The sequence below is a fragment of the Nycticebus coucang genome, chromosome 11 (genome assembly GCF_027406575.1).
Source record: "Nycticebus coucang isolate mNycCou1 chromosome 11, mNycCou1.pri, whole genome shotgun sequence".
Classification (NCBI taxonomy): domain Eukaryota; kingdom Metazoa; phylum Chordata; class Mammalia; order Primates; family Lorisidae; genus Nycticebus; species Nycticebus coucang.
Window position 1 is genome coordinate 19,299,741 of NC_069790.1, and position 22,696 is coordinate 19,322,436.

General features: G+C 41.6%; 1 protein-coding gene across 8 annotated transcripts in view; it reads left to right on the top strand.

Moving 5' to 3' along the window:
- The window catches only part of ELMO1 (engulfment and cell motility 1), a 576,900-nt gene that overhangs the window by 323,475 nt on the left and 230,729 nt on the right, over nt 1-22,696 (top strand). For all 8 annotated transcript variants that reach the window (XM_053608836.1, XM_053608837.1, XM_053608839.1 and 5 more), the window contains one exon: nt 9,691-9,799. In XM_053608836.1, the coding sequence (XP_053464811.1) occupies nt 9,691-9,799 (109 nt within the window). The remainder of the gene's footprint in view (nt 1-9,690; nt 9,800-22,696) is intronic.

The window sequence follows — 22,696 nt, forward strand, 5'->3', positions numbered from 1 at the left end:
TAGACCCTCTAATTTAGTACCATCAAAACATGTAACCTGGCATCCGGGAATCATTTAAAAAGGCATGCCAAAAAACATGACTTCCGGTGCTGCCTAAGCCACCCTCTCTTTTAATTGGTGCGGCTTTTCCTTTGTGATAAGGTAAAATTAAAAGCTGGGCAATGCGCTGTCCAGGGGTCAAAGACATAGGTTGAATAACAGAGGCAATAATTGAAATTTCACCATGATAATCAGTGTCAATTACACTGGCATGGACGCAAAGTCCTTTTAGAGAGGAACTGCTCCATCCTAATATAATTCCAACAGTTCCCTCAGGGATAGGCCCATGCACTCCAGTAGCCAAAACATATGGGAGGTCACAGAGTACCAAAGAAACATTATTAACAAGTGGTAAGTCGAAAGCTGCACTATTATGAGTAACATGAAATAAGTCTGAGACAAGAAGTCTTTTCAGTATTTTTAGCTGATGAACTTTCAGGATTTTTAGTCAATGAAAAATCAACTTTTACAGACCTTATAGGTTGGAAGGTTCTTGAGACTGAACATGGGCCTGATCTATCCCGTGGCTCACTGGATTAATCTGACTCAGTTTCCCCGTGTTGTTTGAATCTGGGCCCCGGGTCTGGCCCACTGAGGAGTTTCCTGAATCTTGAGGAGGAAGAATGTTACCATCTTTATCTTTTATGGATCTACATTCATTAATCCAATGCCTCCCCTTTTTGTACCTTCGACAAATCCCCGGTAGAAGGTGGGGGGGGTCAATAACCTTCTCTTCCTTGCCCTTTCTACAGTCCTTTTAAAAATGTCCTAATTTTCCACAATTATAACATTTAGGGGCGCTGCATTGTTTCATAGTAGTGGCCATGTGGACTCCAATCTGATCTCCAATTAAAGCTGCCTGAAAAGAACTAGAGCCTACATTTCTGTAAGCTCAAATGAACTTATCAATAGATGCATTTTCTTCATTTCTAATGCCAACCAAAATACGCCAACAGTCATCATTAGCATTTTCATAAGCAAGGAAAAGCAAGAGCATGTCTTGCGTGGCATTTCCTGGAATTGAATGCTTAATGGCAGAGTGGTTAATGTGCAAGGAACTCGGCATACGGCTCGTTTGCTCCTTGTAAAATTTTGGTAAAAAATTGTCCACCGCCAGGCTCTTCAAACTGAGCCCAAGCATGCATGCAAACGTCTCAGATTTGAAGATAAACCTCATCAAGAAGATTGATTTGCCTCTGGTGGTGGCGAAAGTTTCCCATCCCAATTAGCTGATCATAAGCAACATTAGGGTTACTTTCATGTCACTTATGTGCTTCATTTCTCCACCATGAACAAAATTGGAGATACTGAGCGGGGGATAAGGCAGTTTCAGCAATTCTTTCCCAGTCTCTAGGAGTTAAAAATCGATCCCCACAATATGATCTTAAAAGTCCTTGAACATAAGGAGCATTAGGGCCATAGGCGTTAACAGCATCTTTCAAAGTTTTAAGAAATTTCACATCAACCTCAGCATACTGTATTTCGTTCTCACCTTCTAGGTTAGTAATGCGAGAGACAGCCATGATCAATTCAAGGTCCCAGCTGCGAGAACTGGAGCCCTCCATAGAAATTTCAGGTTCAATAAGAATTTTAATGTCTTTTGGATTAGGAATTACCAGGATTAGGAATTTACTAGGAACTAGTTGATCTAATTGCCATCAAGCTCTTATATTCATACGGAGGAACGGTTGGAACAGGCCCGTGGGTAACAGGATAAAAGTTTCCCTTTAGTCCCTCTGGAGACAGGGGACAAGAGCACAAAGGCTCGGGTTCCTCAGGTGGAGGAGGAAAAAGCATCTCAGTTGAAATACGTGGAGGCGGCGATTCAGGAGCTTTCTGCTTTAGGCAATCAAGAAGTTCATTACACTCCCTTAAAAAACTTTTCAAATCGGTCATTTTGTTTTGTAAAGACTGAGCAGAAGAGGAAAGGGGCACCTCTTCCTTGACTGGTTCACCCGATTCAATCTCGGGGGCTAATGGTTTCATTTCATCATTAACAGTGAGTCTACCAATATCAGGTTTTAATAGTTTTGATTCATCATTAACAGTGAGTTCTGGTTTTCCCATTATGATCCCTTAAGTTTGCCTTGCCAGAAGTCCTGAGTATTTTCAGCTCAGTTGTATCCACCCAGTTTCGCCCATTCCCCGTTCCCAGTGTTCTTACCTTAAGGTTGGAGACTGGAGATTCAGTAGACAGTCGACCAGGTTCGGTCCAGCCATACTCTGCTTGCTGTGCCAGATGTCGCTGTCCACCGGCCTAGTCAGAGACACGGAGGCAGACATGAATGATTTATTAAGGGATGGCTGGTGCTCACTCAGGCACAGCAGCTAATGGCCATTCTTATTCACATTCTTATATACCCAAAATCATCAGATAGAAATAATCCAAGAACAAGGAAGACAAAAGGTAAAGATGCCTTATCAGAGTTAATCCAGTTAAGTAATACACCTTTCTAAACCAAGAATATCTTGTTTAGAGATAAACAACAATGGAGATGAACCACGAAGGGCTGGGTTGTCTGTTCTGTGTGCCTGCTTCTCTATATGATTAACTGAAAGTTTTTGTGTAAATAGAGATAGGGGATTAAGTGCAACGGTCCATTGCCTGAGGCAGATGCTCTGTCTCCAGCTACGACCTGGCAAGAGCCCTCCAGGATATTCTTTCCTTAAAGGTGTTTCTGACTGCATTTTTCAGCAAAGCCGCTTATGTGAGTGGGGGAGAATATCCCCCAAAACTCACATCTAGCCCAAGTACTGGAAATGTCCCTTCTCAGGGTCTCGTAACTTCAAGGAGCACAAATGAGACTGATTCACCTACAAGGGTGCAGTGGACTGTGCTCCTTCAGGGTCCCTGTTGCAGTTGTGTCCTGCCCCCAGGAGATGTGCTGTATACCCTTACATTGTGCACATTAGGTGGGAGCACACTAAGCTCCCATCCCCCAACTTGAATTAAATTGAGGTTTCTCTTGCATGGGTATGTATTACTTTGTCTACTGGTTTCATATTAGTATTGAACATATTGAATATTTGCTTTTCCATTCTAGGGATACTTTACTAAAAATAATGTGTTTCAACTCCATCCAGGTTAATACGAAAGATGTAAAGTCTCCATCTTTTAAAAATGGCTCAGTAGCATTCCATGGTATACACATACCACAGTTTGTTAATCCATTCCTGGGTTGATGGGCATTTAGGTTGTTTCCCTAACTTGCTATTGTAAGTTGAGCTGTGACAAACAATCCAGTGTAATTGTCCTTATGATAAAATTACTTTTTTTTTTCTTCTGGGTAGATGCCAGAGATTGTGGGATCAAATGGAAGGTCTAATTGAATTCTTTGAGGATTCTCCATACTTCTTTCCAAAGAAGCTATATTAGTTTGCAATCTACCAGCAGTGTAAAAATGTTCCCTTCTCTCCACATCCCTGTCAGCATCCTCAGCTTTATGATGTGGGCCATTCTCACTGGGTTGGGTGATATCTCAGGTGGGTTTGCTTTGCATGCTCTGGGAGTTCTTTTCCCTGGTGGTCGACTGCACTAGTGGTTAACTTGGTCATTTTTTCTAATGCTTTCACCCACAATCCTCTCCCACTGTCTCAAAAAAGAAAATGTAGGATTAATTTTATTGAATTGCTAATTTTCTTAGGCTCTATCTCAGACCTACTTAATCTAACCATAAGGGAGCCACCCATCAGAATCTGAACTTATTCATCAGTGTCGAACAAGCCCTCCATGATTCTGATTCACACTGATGTTTGAGAACCATGTTTCTAAAGAGAAGGTAAAAAACATCAGGAAACCCATGTAAGTCAGAAATAACATTCGCTCCACCTGAGTCCTTACCTTACCAAAGAGCAAAAATAATAATCCTCTACAGCAGTTGTGTTTTGCTTTCTGTTCTTTTCAACAGGTTTGTCCTAGAGCTATAAGAATATTTCAGAAGTACAGGTGGTGACACCTTGGAACAGAGTTCATGTATTAGTAATTATTATAGTAGCACTGGTATCAGTCATGTCCATCACTGAGCACTTGCTGTGTTTTGGGCGCCAAGGAGATCTTTACCTCTATTGTACTTCTTCATTTACCCTTGCTGGGTAGGTGTTTCTGCCCCCTTTTTCACAAGGGACAACTGAAGTTAAAACATGTACAAAGTCAGCAAGAACGAGACTTTGCCTGTTAAAAATAGGTCCAGGAAATTTGTTTCTGTGTAGAACCACAGTGCTGTCCACTCTGTTGTTACCGGGTGAAGGCCTTTCCTGCTCATAGCTTTATTACCGTCATATATTTCATCCTCGACTTTTTCCCTGAGATTCAGTGACCAGGAATATGTTCTCTGGGGTAAGGCCACCTTAGTTCCTGGGCCGGCTCTATTTGTTGCTGTGCTTTGTGAGCCTGGACCAATTGCACATCTCTTTGTCTCCATTTGCCCTTCCGTAACGTGGGCTGGTGTAGTATTTCTGTCGTGTGTTAGTACACGTGTGTGGAGTGCGGCAATCATTACACAGCTAGGGCCATAAGCGCACTCTTGGTCTTTTGCTGCCATCCTGCCTGCATCCCTAAAGCTTTGTTACCTTGGTTTTATTGACTTGGGGGTTCACTTCCCTCATAGGTGGAGCCTGTGGTTCTGATTTGTTCCAAATTGTTTTCCTGCTCAGCATCCTTTCTGTGATTTTAGTGTTCTTTTTCTGTCCATTTACAATCATCCCATTAGGGCTTTGGCATGCTTATTTAATTCCACAGACTTGCTTAAAATTCATGATCACAGTCAACCTCCTGTGCAGCATCTGTGCAGCACCATCCTGTGCAGCAGCCTTTTGAGGCAGCATCTTTCTGGTGCTTGTCTTTGGTTTTCTCTTGGACTTGATCATCCCTATCATTGGTACCAAGGGAGAACATAGGGGAAGCGACTGCTGTGTCGCTTTCAAGTCTCAGTGAGAGGAAGTAAAACTGGGTTTATTCTTTGACCTTGGGTAGGTCTTGGGTCATGGTGATGGGACCCTAGGATAAAAGCTTTATTCTGGGGTGTTTCCCAAGTACGTTACTAAGGCAAACTACTTCTTTGTTGGAGTGTGGGGGACCTCTTTGATACAAACAAGGTGTTTGTTTATTCATTGGTTTAGCATGGGAGATTAGTGTTTCTCTGCAGTGGGTCAGTAGACAGGCCTGTGAGGATAAGGGCTCTGAGGAAAGGTGTCCTGTGGTGGCTGGAACTGCTGAGTTTGGGGACCTTATTGCCAGACACATGCTATGCAGTGACTTGCTTGCTGGGGTCCTTTCTCTTTCTCCATGTGGGGGCCCCCCTGTGTTCCTGGGAGAGAATCCTGCTTGAACATAAGGACATGGGGTTTCCTGATTTGCATTTCTGGTGTGAGTAGATGAGGAGGTGACTTTGTCTCTATGCCTCTCACGCTAAAAGGACAAGCCGGCCTCTGTCTTATTTTCATGAGTCTGTAGAGGCCCGTCATCAGAGAGCCAGTCTCACTGCAGTTGTGATTTTAGCTTAGCTGTGGGTAAAAGTATTGTGTAGAAATGTTGGCAGAGGAATAGGAAGAGGGAGGGAAAGGGATGATCAGCACTACCTCTCTGGAGTCAGTTTGAGGCACTTTGCTTTGGTTATGTGACTAGACGGGCACAACACTCTCATGAAGTGAGTTTTATGTAACGTCTTTGTACCTCACAAAGAAATGCATTGCCCCGTGAGAGTCCGTGCTGGTTTTTGGCATCTTCTCCCAGGATCTGCACATCATCGATGCTCTGGTTGTAGTGTTGTGTCAGCATTAAGGCAATGCTGACAGCCCCCTCTTTGGAGAGAACACAGTCCGACCTGACACATGCCCTCGGTGTTTCCTCTGAGGAGACCGATCTACCTCATCTGACCCGAGGTCAGAGTCAAAGTGATGTGAACTCAGTTCAGAGAGGAAGAGAAGCCTCCATGAATGAAAGGGCCGGGGAGTAGCCCTCAAAGCTTGCTCCAGCACTGGCTGTGGGAGACGCAGAATGGAGCACACCCACCCCAATGGGGAAAGCTTCAACAGAAACTGGAAGAGAAAACCAGAGACAGCCAGCTGAGTGTGAGACAGTGACATAATGCCAAGGAAGAGGGCACAAGAGCCAGAGAAGAGGTGGAATCTTGAGTTTGCCTGGCACTGTCCTTAATGTCATGCCCAAGCCAAACAGGTTCCTACTCCGTGCAATGAGAGAACAATGAGACATGCGCAGCATTCAGAGGGGAGCCTGGAAATCATGGAAGTGAAGTCTGGGACCTCCACAGAAGCTTCGGTCATTCACCCTGAGGGAACTGTTACCGATCTTCAGGGGATAAATGAAATGAGAGAGAACCTGTTGCATAGGAGGGGCTGGGATCGATAGACTCACTTCAGTGAGACAGAGAAAATTGATAAAATTTCCCTGAGCCTCATTAGACATGAAATCCATTGAGTTTTATGGTACTATGTATGTATGTGAAGCCAATTTGTAGGCTGTAAAGGGGCAAGGAGAGAGTTTGGTCATTGAAGACCTTAAAAATTGAACTCCAGGATTGACAGAGGCCAGCTCCGGAATCTAATCAAGTCACCCTACCTTTTGTTTCAACATTTTTTTTTTTTCCTTTGAGACAGAGTCTCTCTTTATCACCCTGGTGTCACAGCTCACAGCAGCCTCACACTCTTGGGCTCAAGTAATCCTCTTGCCTTAGCCTCCCAAGTAGCTGGGACTACGGATGCCTACCACAATGCCCACCTGGTTTTTCGGTTTTTAGTAGAGACAGGATCTTGCTCTTGCTCAGGCTGGTCTCAAACTCCTGAGCTCAAGCAATCCACCTGCCTTGGCCTTCCAGAGTGCTAGGATTATAGGTTTGAGCCACCTTGCCTGGCCATTATATCAACTTTCTTAAGAGAATAATAATACCTACTTTAAAAATCTTATAGACTTATTGGGAATCAGATGAGAGAAAATATATAAATGTATCCTGTAAACTATAAAGTATTTTATAAAATATGCTTTCTATTGCACAGGTATCTGGCATTTTGTTTTTTATTAAAACATGGCAAAGAGTTACTACTTCTTTTGGCTTATGCCATTTTAAGATAAGTGCTAATAGCAGGCTTTAGAACCCCATTGTGGTTTTATAGTATACTTGCTCTTAAAACTGAGGAGTGAGGCGAAAATAGAGATGAAAAAATATGCCTTTAATTCCAAATGGAGCTATTCAAAATGTCCTGGGTAGACATGGTTAATATCAGAATATCAAAATCGAATGGAGAAATATTGGTGGTTAATAAAAAAGACTACTCTCTAATTTAAGAATCATCCCTCACTATAGTAATATCTAATTAGCAATATTCATAATCATTGTCTTGTTTAAAATATTTCTTTCAGAATGTTGATTTTAAAACTTACCCTGATAGCTTTAAATATTCCTATCTGCCTTGACAACAGAAATCAGCCAAGAAGGAGGGTTTATTTTTCTTCAGGTAGGTAAATATGATAAGATAGATGGTGTATTAAAAAATAAAGAGAAGGGCTTTTCCAAGCTGATTTACATATTGATTACTTAAATCACTACTTAATTTAGTGCCTGCTAATAAACTGTGCCTGAGAAATGTTTCTCAAACATTTATTGGCTGCAATAATTCTACCTACAGTGTATGCACCTCACATCCTCATTGAATATTGATGCACTCATGAAATGTTAATCGAATGTTAATGTCAAATACAAGGGAATGTGCTCCTTGGGAGCTGGTAGCCTCTGACAACTACCTGTCTCCTGTCTTTTCTTTATGTTCTGTCTTCTCCTTGCTCTGTGTGTGTGTGTGTTTTTCTCCCAGTTTGTTTCCTCATCATCAGGAGATTCATATTTGCTCTTTGATCTGGCTGTCTCAGATACAAAATTTTTAAAAGAGAAATAAGATTCACTGATTGATAGGAATTTACTTGTTCTCCTGCTCTCTGGAAACGGTATTTACGATTAGAACCAAAAAGGATTCCTTTAAAAAGAAGAGAGTGGGGTGGCTCCTGTGGCTCAATGGAGTAGGGCGCCAGCCCCATATGCCGGAGGTGGTGGGTTCAAACCCAGCCCCAGCCAAAAACTACAACAAAAAAAAAAAAAAAAAAGAAGAGAGTGACTCAGGTTTATGGTTGAAAGCTACCTTTGTGCTCTAGCAGATTGAGTTGGGTGTGTTTTGCAGAGTTCAGCACACTGCTGAGCTCGCCTGGAGGGGCTCTGACCTTCATCCCTCTGCCTGGAAGGTTCTTTCTCACAGACCTTAACATAGAAAGTTATTTCTCATGCTTTGATTCTCAATAGTCTGATATCCTTTGACCACCTGTTTATCTAAAGTCACTTCTCAAGCTTTCTGTGTTGCTTTTCATTACCCAACAACTTACTTATTTTCATAGCACTTGTTTTTCTGTGTCTTCTTCAATCAGCATGAATGTTCAGGGAGGTCAGGGCCATTGTCTATCTTCTTCTCCACTTTATGAGGCCCAGCCATTTTCCTAGCCAATGACAGGTGGTCAGATAATATTGTTGATGAAGTGGATAAAGTTCTCATCCCTGCGCCCTGCACCCTGCCCCCGAGGGATCCTCAGTGTAGGGGGAAACAGCGTGGTTAAGTCAGTGCACAGCACCATTGTGGATGCTGCTGGGAGATGAGCTAAGTGGTGCAGCTGTCTGGGAGATACCAGATACCTCTTCCTGGGGAGGAGTTTCAGAGGCAGCCTTTGGACATGGATAAACTGGCTGTTCTGTGAGATAAACAGTCTCCTCATATGGATTTGAAGATATATACTTTAGAGTTTTATTATTTTGTTTTGCTTTTGTTTAATCCATGCATAGAATGGTTCCTTTAGTTATAAGTGATAGGAATCTCTCACTCTAGCTTAAGGAAAGAGGTTGATTTATTAGACAGGCAAACAGATTTTCAGAGGAAGGATTGAACAGACAAACCATGAAAAAAGGGATGTAGTTGTGCTACAGAAACAAGCTCAACCAGTGACTAAAATGCTTCTAGGGCAACCGTTGTCTCTCATTTCTTTGTGTTTTGGTTTCATTTTCTTTTTTTGCAGGCCAACACCTAGGTAACTCCTGAGGGCACACCCCAAGGGCACCTTCAGAGCACTTGGACAAGTCCCCCCCACCTTTAGTCTCAGGGAAGGGCTCTGATTGGTCCAGTTTGTATCACATGTTTTCCAGGCGTGGTTTAGTCAACTGATGCCACAGGGTGAGATCACGGAAACTTCTAGGAAAATACTCAATTGAAATTAAGGAGTTGAAGTTACAAAAAGAGTTGCTATTCCCAAGTAAAGAAGATAGGATAGGATAGGATAGGATAGGATAGGATAGGATAGGATAGGATAGGATAGGATAGGATAGCCAGAAAGTAGTTTGATCTCTTAAGTCAAAGGTCTTTATTGTACCATTGCAAAAAACTCTTTATAGGCACTTTTGTGTAAGTGGAAACCAATAAGCAAAATATCCTCTTACAGGGTCAGAGGGTTATGAAACTTAGAAAAAATGAGAATTGTATGTCTTGTGTACTTTGGGTACCATTTTATCCTGATCCTTGGAATCTTAGTTTGAGTGGATCTTTTTGTTGAAAGGGAGTTTTCAGCAACTGAATTCTGTTTCTGATCTATTCTCTTTTTCATTGCAGATTGTGCTTGAGAACAGTAGCCGAGAAGACAAGCATGAATGTCCCTTTGGCCGCAGTAGTATAGAGCTGACCAAGATGCTTTGTGAGATCTTGAAAGTGGGCGAGCTGCGTAAGTACACTTGTCTCCCACGCGAGTGTGAAGGTTGCAGAGACTCAGCTTCCAGGGCTGTGCCCCCATCTGTACAAAGATGTCCAGGGTGCACTTTTTGTGGTCATCTCTGTGGATTGATTATTCTTTGGCTCAGTTTAACAGTATATATTTTTTTGTATGTCAGTTCTAGCAATAAACATTATCAAAACCTATGGGAAGAGAGAAATTTGCAGGATTGTGGCTGTGTTGCAAATATCATGAAAATGAGTACATACTAAAACTGTCTTGCTTCTGTTTGGGAAAAAAGAACTAAGGATTTCTTTTTTAAAATTCCATTTTATGATGTACCAGTAGATCATTTTATTTCCTTCAAAACGATTTTTCTTTATAAAGTAAAATTGAGTACCTTAATGAAATTCTCTTGCTCCCTGTGTTGCCGTTGTTTGGAACACTTTCTCAGAGAAAGAAGAAATTATTAAAGAAAATGAGTCACTGAAAATGAGAAATGTGGTTAGTGATACGCTTATTGCTCTTTTTCCTACTTATATCACACAATTTATGAGGGGACATCTGGAAAAAAGAGGATGGTAATTTTCTTCCATTTTGCTCACTGGCATAACTTGGCTTTAACCGGTGAAGGTGGATGTGATTTAATCTGTCCCTAGCGTCATTGTCAATATTAAGTCTCCTTAAAATGGCTGACTTCTGCTCCCTCCAAAATCTGTACAGTCGACACACAACGTAAATCTTCCTGCGTAGGTTTAATAATACAAGCATCAGAGAAGATTGTTAATGCCAGAAAAATGTTGGGGTGTTTGAAATTATTGAGAAAGCATAAATATTCAGCTACCTGCCAGAGAGCTTAAAATAATGGTCTGAAATGATTAATGGGATGGAATCCTGAGATTAAATTGGAAAGGGGGTTATGTTTTATTTACACTGTAGAACTTACTAGAGGAACTGTAGAGATAAACTGGGAAATGTAACACTTACTAAGAACAACAACAGCAACAAAAATAACCTAAGAACAGGAGACTTTATCATCTTCTAGTGAGGGCAGGTAGGAGAAAGCTGGCGACATTGACATGGAACTGCCGTCAAAGTACATCACTTATGAGCCCCAATCTTGGTGTCTCCACACGGAACAATGGCAGCCTACCCTGAGAAATGTCTGTGTCAATCTTCTCTGGGTTGGGGCTCATCAAATATTAAGATTCCAGCTTGTATGTATCCTTGAGTAGAGTTATCCTTCCTTCTCCTTAATTAGGCTAGCTTGTTGAAATTTCAATCTGCAGCCATCACTTATTGTTTATTCAGCTTAAGGACATAAATCCTAAATGAAACAAATCCTCCTGAACTCCTCCAGCTGGTAACCATGACCATTTCATGTTTATCTCAATTTCATGGGGGAAATTATTAAAAGTCACTGGCTGAAACACATGTCATGACTGTCTAGGAGTTTTTAGGACCTGAAGAGCAGCAGTGTTCCACTGGGCTGCTCTTTCTGTGTCTGAGGTTTGCCCTTTCCCTGTCCCCTCCGCTTTCATCCTGCCCCTGGGACACACTGTGGCTGTCTGCTGTCTTATTGGTGGCAGCAGAAAAGATACTCTTCTTGTGCTATGTATGACATGTCACGCCAAGCCCCCTGCTCTTCTCCCTTGCCCAGTGGGCATGTGTGTATCATGCTAAAAGGTAACAGAGGGGTGACACAGAGACATGGCCTAGGAGAAGCAGAGTGTGGGGAAGGAAGGGGAGCCCTGGGCATCCTGGGGGAATCACTCACACACTGCACCTTCTTATGTTCTTCCCAGAGAGTATCCAGAAACAGAGTGGTAGTGCTTTAGGTGAGGATTTGAGGAGTTGCTTTTGTTTTGTGGCTGAAAGGCAGTGAGAACAGTGAGAGGAGCCCCTTAGGAAGGCCTTAGGAATAGATTATATTTATCCTGAGGAGCCCTACTTGGAAGAGATGGCCCGATTCCAGTTGAGTACAGGCAGGATAAATATGGACCTGGCATGGCCTGGCCCCCCGTCAGTTCCTGCTGGGGAGTGTAAGCAGTCTGCCCTCCGCGGGTGAGTGTCTGCTCTGCACTGGGAAAGGGGAAGGTACAGACCAGGGGCTGAAGCCCGACAGGGGTAGTGCAGCCCTCCCGGCCTTTTGAGGACCTGGTAGTCAGTCCAAGGACCAGGACAGAGGCCCCGGCCTGTGGGCTGAAATAATAAAGTGGAGATGAAGGCAGTTTCCTGGAGGTGCCACGGATGCTCTTGTGCACTGTGGACTGTTCCATCTCTCACCTCCTGGTGGAGAGGAGAGAGGACAGCCAGCGTTCTGGTCAGCCCTGGTTTCTGCCGTGAGACAGGGCTTGGGTAGGTGGGGCCAGGCCTTGGTGGGGAAGTTTTCCCAAATGCATTTATTCATTTGTTCAGGAAAAATCCATGGAGTAGTTACATGTCAGGGGCTGTGAGGGACACCATGGGTACAAAGGTGAAGCAGATACGGCCCCTGCCTGCCTGGGGCTTCAAGAGAGTTTCTTACACCTCAGAAACCAGAAGGAAGAGCTGAGACTGATACTTTTACCTATGAGTTACGTCATTGTTATTTTTTAACATTATGCCAATCATCTGCTCTGAAGGATAATGACTCCAAATTCTTGATAGTTTTAAGTTTAAGTTTTGAGTTTGACCTGTTGCTCACCATCATCAGCAAAGCCAATTCAGGAATTTTCCAAGTCTTATAGAAAATGTTCACGTTTCTGAGGCCTACATGCCTAAATGAGTTGTTTTCTGCTCATAAAATATTAAAGGATTGCCACATTCTGATCGAATGCTAGACATCAAATGATAAAACACCCTGTGGTAAGAAGAAAATTGCTTTTTAATGCATTGCCTTTTGCCCATTCCCATATTAAATAAGTTACTAATATGCAAAACAAATCTAAATGCACCCTTATGTCGAAGGAGATATGTACTTGTCTTCCGAGGAAAATTAGTTTCACACATAACTCCATCTTCTCTTGGTTTGTATACATCTGTTTTTCTCTCTTCCTGTGTTCATCATTCTAAGCACTTCTCAGATTTGTGTTCATAATTGACTTTGAAGACTATGGTTACTTTAGTTCTTCAAGTAAGCGGCTGAGACCAGAATAGTACCCAATTAACAATCTAACCAGTTGAATAGAAAGGATGTTTATAAAGGTAGAAAGATTTAGTTTCCTAGAAATGGTTTCTATTTTAATTTGGCATCTCTCCAGGAAACCCATCTAAAATACCAATTATTTTGGTGTCTAAAGCAAATGTATTAATATTCAATTAATTACTGATACCCACTATTTATATGCAGTTGTTTTTAGTTTGCTTTAAGAAAAAGATAATTACTATTTTTCTGCTTCCCAATTATTGCCATTACAAGAAGGGAATGTTTGTGTGGTGTCAAATAATGTCTATTTATATTCTCAGAGTACTTTGTCAAATTATCAGTTGAAGTGTATCACACCCCTAGGAGTTAATCAAGACCAATAGAATCTATATTTATTAATTAAGGGAAGACTTACACCTATTGTGTAAGGCAGCGGTTCTCAACCTGTGGGTCTGTATTAAAGGGTAGCAGCACTGGGAAGGTTGAGAACCACTGGTCTAGGGTCACTGAGCTCCTGGGGTTTAGGATGCCCAAAGAAGGACAGAGTAGAACGAGGCAGGAAAGCAGAGTGGTTACATTTGGACATCTGAGCAGCCCGTTTTTGAATCTCAGCTCAGCTACTAATTCGATGCCTTGGGCATGTTTCTTATCAGTTCTGAGTTTCTGGTTCCTTATCTATAAAATAAAGATAATGTATGCTATGCACAGTTGGTGAGAGGCTTAAATGAGATAATTGATGGCATTTTACTTAGAAAGATGGATAGTTTTTTGCAAAAGATAAAATTTCACTTTGCGGGCAGTGCCTGCGGCTCAAAGGAGTAGGGTGCCAGAGGTGGCAGTTTCAAACCCAGCCCCAGGGGAAAAAACTGCAAAAAAAAAAAAAAAAAAAAAATCTCACTTTGCATAAGCAACTGCTGGTTTAGTACATGGAGAGGGTGCTCTTGCTCAAGTGACAGCTGGAACAACATTCCTTGTTGACCAAAATTATTATTTTTAACCTCCTTTGTCTATAAGACTCTTTTTTGGTGTGAATGGAGCATGTGTGTTTTTCTAATTTTCAACTTAAAAATCACAAAGAATACTGTGGACCTGGCTGTAGTCACACATGCCCATAGTCTGGGCTGTATACTTGGCAGCCCCAGTTAGGGCAAGATTGATAAAGAGCCATGGGCAAGTCTTTAAAAGAAGAGGTATATTTGGGTGTGTTGGTTGGTAGGGTGGAGGGAGGCAGGGGGCGGTGCCCTCACAGAGGAAGAGAGCGTACCACCTACAAATCCATAGATGCTCATTATGAGCATGAAGTCCATAAGAAGATGCCTGGCTCCTAACGGGGGAGAAAAAAAAATTGGTTGACATTGTTTTGTTATTAAAGCACCGTCCCCAAGGAAATGTTAATAATAAATTATTGGTGAACACAAGGAAAACTTGATTTCTAGTACAAATAGGTTAATAATTTATCTTTTGAATATGTAGCACCTTACTCAGTTATATTCCAGTGTTGAGTAGAACTAGGAAGTTTCTTTTCCTCACTCATTCACTTATTCATTTAATAACCGTAGGGCTCATTAAATAGGGCTCATTTCCTATGGGTCAGGATCTCACTAATCACTCATGACTTAGAGTTAGAATACAGTCTCCATCCTTAAGCAGCTCATAAACTGCGGTGCCCTTCACATAAATAAATGACTATAAGTCATTTTGTCATTGGTAACATTACATATGAATCATGTTGATGTCTTCAGCAGGCGATATTTGTTTTTCTCTATTCATGAAGAACCAGAAAGGGCTGAGGGAAAGGAGAAGCTTGGCAGGTGTGATAGAGAAAAGATGCTTGCATGTGGGGGATCCCAAGGATGAAGACAAGAATAACCAGGCTGGTGTGGTTGTGTGGAATTGAAGAGTGAAAATTCCAGGCAGTGAGAACTGTAGGTAAGAAGTCCTGGAGGTAGAGAATTCTAGTTGCATGTAGCTAAAGCAGAGGGTTTGAGGGTGTAGGCAAATGGAGGTCTTGCTGGTGGGGGAAGCAGGGGTCAGATCATAAGTATTTGGCATGCAGAGGAGTTTCGACTTTCCCTTACAGTTTCCTTTACAGGAAGCCAACAGAAGGATTTTAATATGAAGAAATGTTCCAGTCATGGGCATAAAACTCTAGAATCGGGTTATGTTTTCTAGGCGTGGTGAGCATTTCTGAGCATGACTGTATAGGGCAGTGGTTCTCAGCCTTCCTAATGACACAACCCTTTAATACAGTTCCTGTGGGTTGAGAACCGCTGGTATAGGGGCTCACCCCAGTCCCAGCCTGATGATGCAACAAGTAGGACCATTTCAGCTGCAACTAATAGAAATCCTAACTCAAAGTGACCAAAGCAAGAAGAACATTACTTACGTCTACAATGAGTAGATCCTAGTGCTGGTTAGCTTTACTGTTCAGTGATGGCATCAAGGACCCACGTTCTCTGTTCTGTTTCTGATAGCAAAACAAATGGCCACCTTCACATGGTCAGAGGAACAGCAGGCCTTTTCTTCCTGCGAGTCTATTTTAGGTATGTGGAAATGTTTTCAGAAGCCTTTCAGCAAAATTTCTCTCACATCTCATTGGCTCACACCATGGCCTATGCCTGTGCCTAACCCAGCCATTGATAAGGAATGGGGCCATCTAGAGGTCAGAGTAGTCATTGCCCACTATCTAGACTGGAGGAGAAACCAACCTCCCCTTCCCCGAGCAGATGACCACAAGACGTTAGATAGTTAAAGAAGATTGACTGGACTGGGAGCCCGAGGCGGGTGGATTGCTTGAGCTCAGGAGTTCGAGACCAGTCTAAGCAAGAGTGAGACCCCCCTCTCTAAAAATAGCCAGGCAGTTTGGTGGGTGCCTAGAGTCCCCGCTACTTGGGAGAGTGAGGCAAGAGGATCACTTAAGCCTAAAAAGTTTGAGATTGCGTGAGCTATGACGTCATGGCACTCTACCGAGGACAACGAAGTGAGACTCTGTCTCAAAAAAAAAAAAAGAGATGAAAGCTTGTTGGAACTCTTAATTTTGTCTCCCAACTTTAAAAATTATTTTCTGCATTTTTCTTACTGATGCAGAGAACTGTAACAAATTGAAGTCAGATTCTCTTTACTGAGAATTGGGAAAATGCATTAGTGTCTTTTTTTTTTAATTTAGCAATATCAAAGGTTGCAGAGAAATGGAAATTGAGGGTTGGTTATAATGCATTTCTTCTTTCATGACTAAGATGCTAGAGCTCCACTACATTACTTTCCTTTTAGCAAATGGATATTTCCACTTCCTCAATTACGCTGCCAAGTGAGGGTTATTCTCAGGTGTATTCTGAAGGGCGCGAGGGACAGACATTTGTGATTAAGGCCTTCATATTTCTCTGAAACAGTTTCACCATCTTCTCCTGTTTGGCCATTTGTCATTAGATTAAATTTTGATACCCAATTTTCTTTTTTAAAAAAGTGAATAAAGAAACCTACATTATACTCTGAAAATATTCACCATTTTCTTACTTTGTCTTTCTGTGGCAATATTTATTATAACACACCAGTGGTGCCGAGAGGAACCCCTTGGGTAATTTATCACCCAGACACCTTTGCTTTAGCAAGTAAAAATAACACAGATGAGCAATCTGAAGGAGTCTTTGGAGTGTAGCAGCAATTAGAACAGACACTTAACTCTGGGACATTGGTGTTTTCGTACGTTCAGAAGTGCCATCCATCACGTTCATTCTTAAACAGAGCATTATGGTTGAAGAAATCCCAAGAAAATTAGCTTTTAACAATTAAACCTCTTAAGGACCTTTTTTCTTCTAATACTAGCTTATATGCTTGTCCCAATAAAAGCCAAAAACATTAAGATCTTGATTCTGCCTTGAATTTTTATATTCTGTGATATTTTAATGTACCGTTTTGACTTTACATTTAAAGGAAACAGAACAAAGCAAAATAAGTGTTCTAAATATAGCCTGAGAAAATTACATCCACTTTGGGCCCTAATTAAAATGGCCATTGGAGGGAGTGTAAAAGTCACTGATTACAGGTATTCTCACAAGGTAAGAAGGCTTCACCTAAAATTCTAGCATTCAGAAATGGAAGCCCTGTGTGATAGGCCTAGGTGCTGTGAGGACTTTCATCACAATGTCTCACAATGGTTATCCTTAGTTTTGGTCCTTGGGAATCTTCCCATATGTAACATGGATAAATTATTACCTTCATAGTCATCATCATTCTCATCTGATGTCAGGTGAGCACATGTGAGTTAAAGTGCTTTGTCAATTGTAAAATGCCCAATTCATGGAGGAAATAACATTAACCTCCATACATACAGACTTAAGGGACGCTGAGATGTAACAAAGCCAACTATTTCTGTGCATTCAGTGACTCTCTTAAGAATCTGAAGTTCTGTGGTGGTTTGTTCACATTCCAGAAGGCAATACTTGTAGAGACTTCTAGAATTGCAATAAAATGTTTTATCTCCATAGAAGTGATTGCTGAGAGAAATTAAACTTGGCAGTTTAAAAGGAGATGATATCAAGTACATCTCAATTTTCTAAATGGATGAAAATAATTTTTATTTATCCTAGAATGTTTAAGGACTTACTCCTTTTTATAAGATTTCTGAAAAGATACACAGATGGAGCCAGCCACCGTCCATTCCTGTTTAAGTAGGTTGCAGATTGAGAGGTGAACCTGGTGGATTTGCCACCCTCACGGTGAAGTTGAAAGGTACAGACTCCTGTTGTTTTCCCCTTTTGCCTTCTTCAAGTACTTTTCCTCCCTGTTCATCAGCTTTGGGTGACTATTATGATCCTGCCCCTCTACCCGCTGTGGGAGGTCATCACACCCCCTTCAAAACTCCTGTAGCACTTAATCTGTGTCTCTCTTATTATACTTTCTACTTCTTGTCAATATTTATTCTTTTATAGTACTTTCTTTTTCTTTAATTCCTGGCCCCAGTTTCCTGATTCTTTCTTTCTTTCCTCCCTCCTTCCCTTCTCTCTCTCTCTCTCTCTCTCTTTCTTTCACAGAATCTCACTATGTCACCCTCAGTAGAGTGCTATGACATCACAGCTCATGGCAACCTCAAATTCTGGGGCTGAAGCGATTCTCTTACCTCAGCCTCCCAAGTAGCTGGGACCACAGGCACCCACCACAATGCCCGGCTATTTTGTGGGTGCAGTTGTCATTGTTGTTTAGGCCCAGTTTCCTGATTTTAAAGGTGATTTTAAAAATGGTGAAAATAAGGGCAAGGTAAAAAATAAAACAATAAAAAATGTATGTTGAGCATTTATGTATGTTACAAAAACCTTTGTGTTTGCCAGTGTGGGTTCTGAATTTGGTTCACTTATTCTTTGTCCCAAGGAAGCAAGAAGATCTCAGAAATAAGAAATAGGTCAGTGCTCCAGCTCACATGAATAAGCTAAACATGAAAACCAAAATGCCAATTTCAGTTATAACCCAACGATGCTAAAATTGTATTTTGTAACATTTAATATCTTGTGTTAAAAATGATGGAATAGGACATGTTCTTTTTTTTTTCTTTTTTCTTTTTTTTAAGACAAGTCTCAAGCTGTTGCCCTGGGTAGAGGGCTGTGGCATCTTAGCTAACAGCAACCTCTATCTCTTGGCCTCAAGCAATCCTCTTGCCTCAGTTTTTTCCATTTTTAGTAGAGACGGGGTCTTGCTTTTTCTCAGACTGGTCTTGAACTCATGAGCTCACGCTATCCACACACCTCGGCCTCCTAGAGTGCTAGGATTACAGGCGTGAGCCACTGTACCTGGCCAATAGGACACATTTTATTTTTTTTAAGAGACAAAGTCTCACTTTGTCGCCCTCCCTAGAGTGCTATGATGTCACAGCTCACAGCAACCTCCAGTTCTTGGGCTTAGGTGATTCTCTTGCCTCAGCCTCCTGAGTAGCTGGGACCACAGGCACCCGCCACAATGCCTGTCTATTTTTTTTGTTGCAATTTGGCTGGGGCCAGGTTCATGGAGCCAGTGCTGCACAATAGGACACATTCTTATCATCATTTTTTAAAAAGCTACTCTAAAGCAATAAGCCAACATTATTCTTAAAATGATGTTTATTAAAATAGCTTTTCCATTAAAAGCAGTAACTAACATGGGATGATCTAGGGTGCTAATACATATCATTATTATTTTTCCTTGATCTAAAAGACCCAAATACATACAGGTAGAATTCATTAATAGAAACCAAATATATTAGAACTTCCATAAGTTGACCGCCCTAGGAACTATAATGTGGCATGGTCTGATAACTCCCCAAGCAGGGACTTTTCTGACTGCCCAAGGTCCTGACACAGGAGGGAGAAATAGTGTGAGAAATTTATACACAGAGTTTCTGTGAAAAAGTCTACTGAGGGGTGGTGCCTGTGGCTCAAAGGAGTAGGGCGCCAGCCCATATGCCAGAGGTGGTGGGTTCAAACCCAGCCCTGGCCAAAAACTGCAAAAAATAAAAATAAAAATAAAAAAAATTAAGCTACTAAGACCCGGACAGTTGGCCTGTATCAGCCTGTATCAAGGCAGATAGGTGCCTGCCGTGAACTGAATTCTCAAGAGGTTTTATTTAGATTTTATGGCATTTGTTTACAGAAAGTAAAGAGTTAATAGTCTCATGAGTCAATCATTCAGGTGTTCTTTTGATTACCTGAGGTCATCAGAGTGGAGGCACTAAATCATAGAACAGTGCCCAAGGGCACAGCTAAGTAGGTAACGAACCAAGTTGCCTTCTGGGATGAGAGAGGAAGGTTATGGTTACAGCCTTCAGTCTCTAGAATGTCTAGGCACCAGGGTAATTTTTAACCCCTTTCTACTCTGCTGATATCCTGTCTCCACTAAACTTCTGAATCTTACTGAGATGTCCCCAAACTATTTTTCTGTCTATATTGGGGAACATTCTGACCTCCCTCCCTACCACCACCTTGGGCATGCTGAGCAGTGAGGGGGCTGATGCCCAGGGCCATTCCCACGGGAGTCCTCTGGAAAGTCTACTTACATTATATTTCAACCCACACTGTAACAATCTGGGCAGCATACCAAGGTGATCAACATAAGGAACTAGGTGTACTGTACTGATATGTTCAAGTGGTGCATGTCTGGCCTATGAAAATTAAGTCTACTTAAGGGGGTTAACTTAAGCTATGGAGGTTCTGCTGTATTTTAAATTGCAAACAATAAGGGTTTCAATCTAGAAATTCCTGAAAAAGCAAAGGACAAGCTGTTAGTATTGTGCCCAGATCTTGAAAGACCCCCAGGGAGCCGAGTCTGATGCAAAAGCAAAAGGGCCTTTTATTGTAAGCTCGAGCTTGGGCTCCTGGAGACTCCACTGCAACAGATCTGAGCCAGGAGCCTTGAGCTCTGGAGCAGGGGGTTCTTATGGTCTGGCAGAGTGGGTGGGCGTGCACAGCTTGAAACAAAGGGGGCGCTTCTGGATTGGTTAGGTGTGGGGTCCCTGATTGGTGGGCGGTTGTCTCATGATTTCGGGGAATTGCCTGGGCTTGCCTGGGCTTATCTGGGTTTGCCTGGATAGTGAAACTTAACTGAGTGAAATGGTGGGGAAAGCAAAACTTAACTCCTAAGATGGTGCTGGTCTGGTTCTTTCATTAGAATGAATGTAATTTAGAAGAATGGCTAGATAGTAGATAAACATAGTAGATTTTCTGTGTTAGCAGTAATAAGTTAATTATAAAGTGGAAAAATAAGATTATTTTAGTAGTGGCAATGAAAACATTAACTGCATTAGAGTCCTTAGTTCTAAGGGATTCTATTGAAAAACATCTTGGACTTAGTCGAAGAAAACAGTAAGACTTTATTAAATTATACAATAAAAAACTGAAATACATAAAGAAACATGTTGCTTTATTCCTGGCAGGAAAACATTAATATTGTGAAAAAATCATGTGCAGGCTCATATTTCATCCCAAAGTACCAATGGGAATTAGGGTGAAACTTTACAGAATGATTCTAGGATTCATTTTAAAGACCAGGTAGGTGATAAATGGTAAGAAAGAATTAATAAAAGAAAGAATAGAAAGAAAGGTTTTGTAAGCCCTCCCCTCCAGTGAGTTTAGAGTACCCATTCACAGGTCCACACATCCCCTGGGTTCACCTGTGGTTGTGTTAACATTTTGCCACATTTGTTTTACCATTCTCTATGTTTCTCTGTCTACACACTGCACACATCCTATTATGAAACTAAGAAAAATGTTTCTCATAGCCAAAAAAGTTGTTTTTAAAAAATATAATTTGAAGAAAAATTCAAAATAAAAATACAGTAGAACCTCCATAGCAGATCACCTCCTTCCATGGTTGACCACTTCCTTAAGTTGACTTAATTGCCATAGACCGGACATGTACCACATTTATGTATCAGAACAGTAGGCCTACTTCCTTCTGTTGACCACCTTTGTATGTTGATCAGTTTGTTACAGTCCCTTGGGTGGTCCACTTACGGAGGTTCTACTCTGTTTAAAATTGGGTCTAGTTCTGACCACCTCCTGTCTCTTTGAAAGAGAAAAAGGTGCTAGACCCTTCCCAGAGCACTGCTGGGGAGGAAGGCCCTCTGCTACTGCTGGATTAAGTGGAAGCAGTGTCTGCAGCCTGGCTCAGCACCCCTGCTCCCCCAGAGGGTCTGGGAGAGGCTCACCCGTGGCCGAGTCCTCCCCAGAGCAGGTCAGAGGTGTCACACATATGGCCCTTTCTTGGATGGAAGTTACTACTACATTCCCTTCTGGTCTTTTCCAACACTGTGAGGTGGCTTGAGGAACTGAGGATTCAGAACATGTAGCTTCTTATACAAGGAGAAACGTCATAAAAGAAAATCATAAAAGTAACAGGATTCTAGTCCATGAAGGAGGCTGCTTGCACGGATAGCATCATCACACCTCATCTGTAAAATCAATCTAATATTAAAGTTATTCAACTCACCTCAGAACTGTAAGGTACAAAATCTATCTTTCCATAGTCCCGGAGATAACAATCTCTTTTAAACCCTGGGCTTAGACCCCCAGGCTGTGTTTCCCCAGAGCAGTAATCACCCTTTATTGTAGGATCATAATGGACCAGTCCATGGCCTCAAAAATCCTTGTAAGTTGTAAAAGCAAGAGTATTAATATGGAGGGCAGCGTAAAATTGGAAGGAAAGTATGAGCAGAATGCTAGAAGATTCAAATAGGTGGTAAATTAGACTTAACGTCACAAAAGGAAAGTAATGAAAACAAGAGAAATCAGGACATCAAACTGCATTGCGACAATGATGAAATGCTAACCTGTGAGGATTTTAAAACCAACATATATTAACACAAGCAAAACAAATAGAAAAGCAAAACAAAACAGAAGCACACCCGACAGCCAAAGTCTTTAATATATTTTTATCAGGAACTGTGACTTTCCATAGTGTCAGTCAGGGTTTTTTTTTTTTTGTTTGTTTGTTTGTTTTGTTTTTCCAGGTAATCCCAAATGGTTGGGGGAACAGCAGAGGACAGAAAGCTCTAGAATGCCTTTTACATCTTATTCTTGACTGAGGGCCTTTGGGTGTAGAGACTTACCTGGTGGTTGGCATAGATTAGGAGGTGGATCTCAATCTGGTCTCCCAGCCCTAGGCCCTTGAAGCTTCAAACAAAAACCATATGCTAATTTAAAGATGAAGGATTTATTTACAAAAAAAGAGAGGCCACTGCCATTTATTGGATGTTTTTTATATAGTTGACAATTCCTGGTGGCCACAGTAAGCACATGCTACTTCTGTTAATCCTCACAATA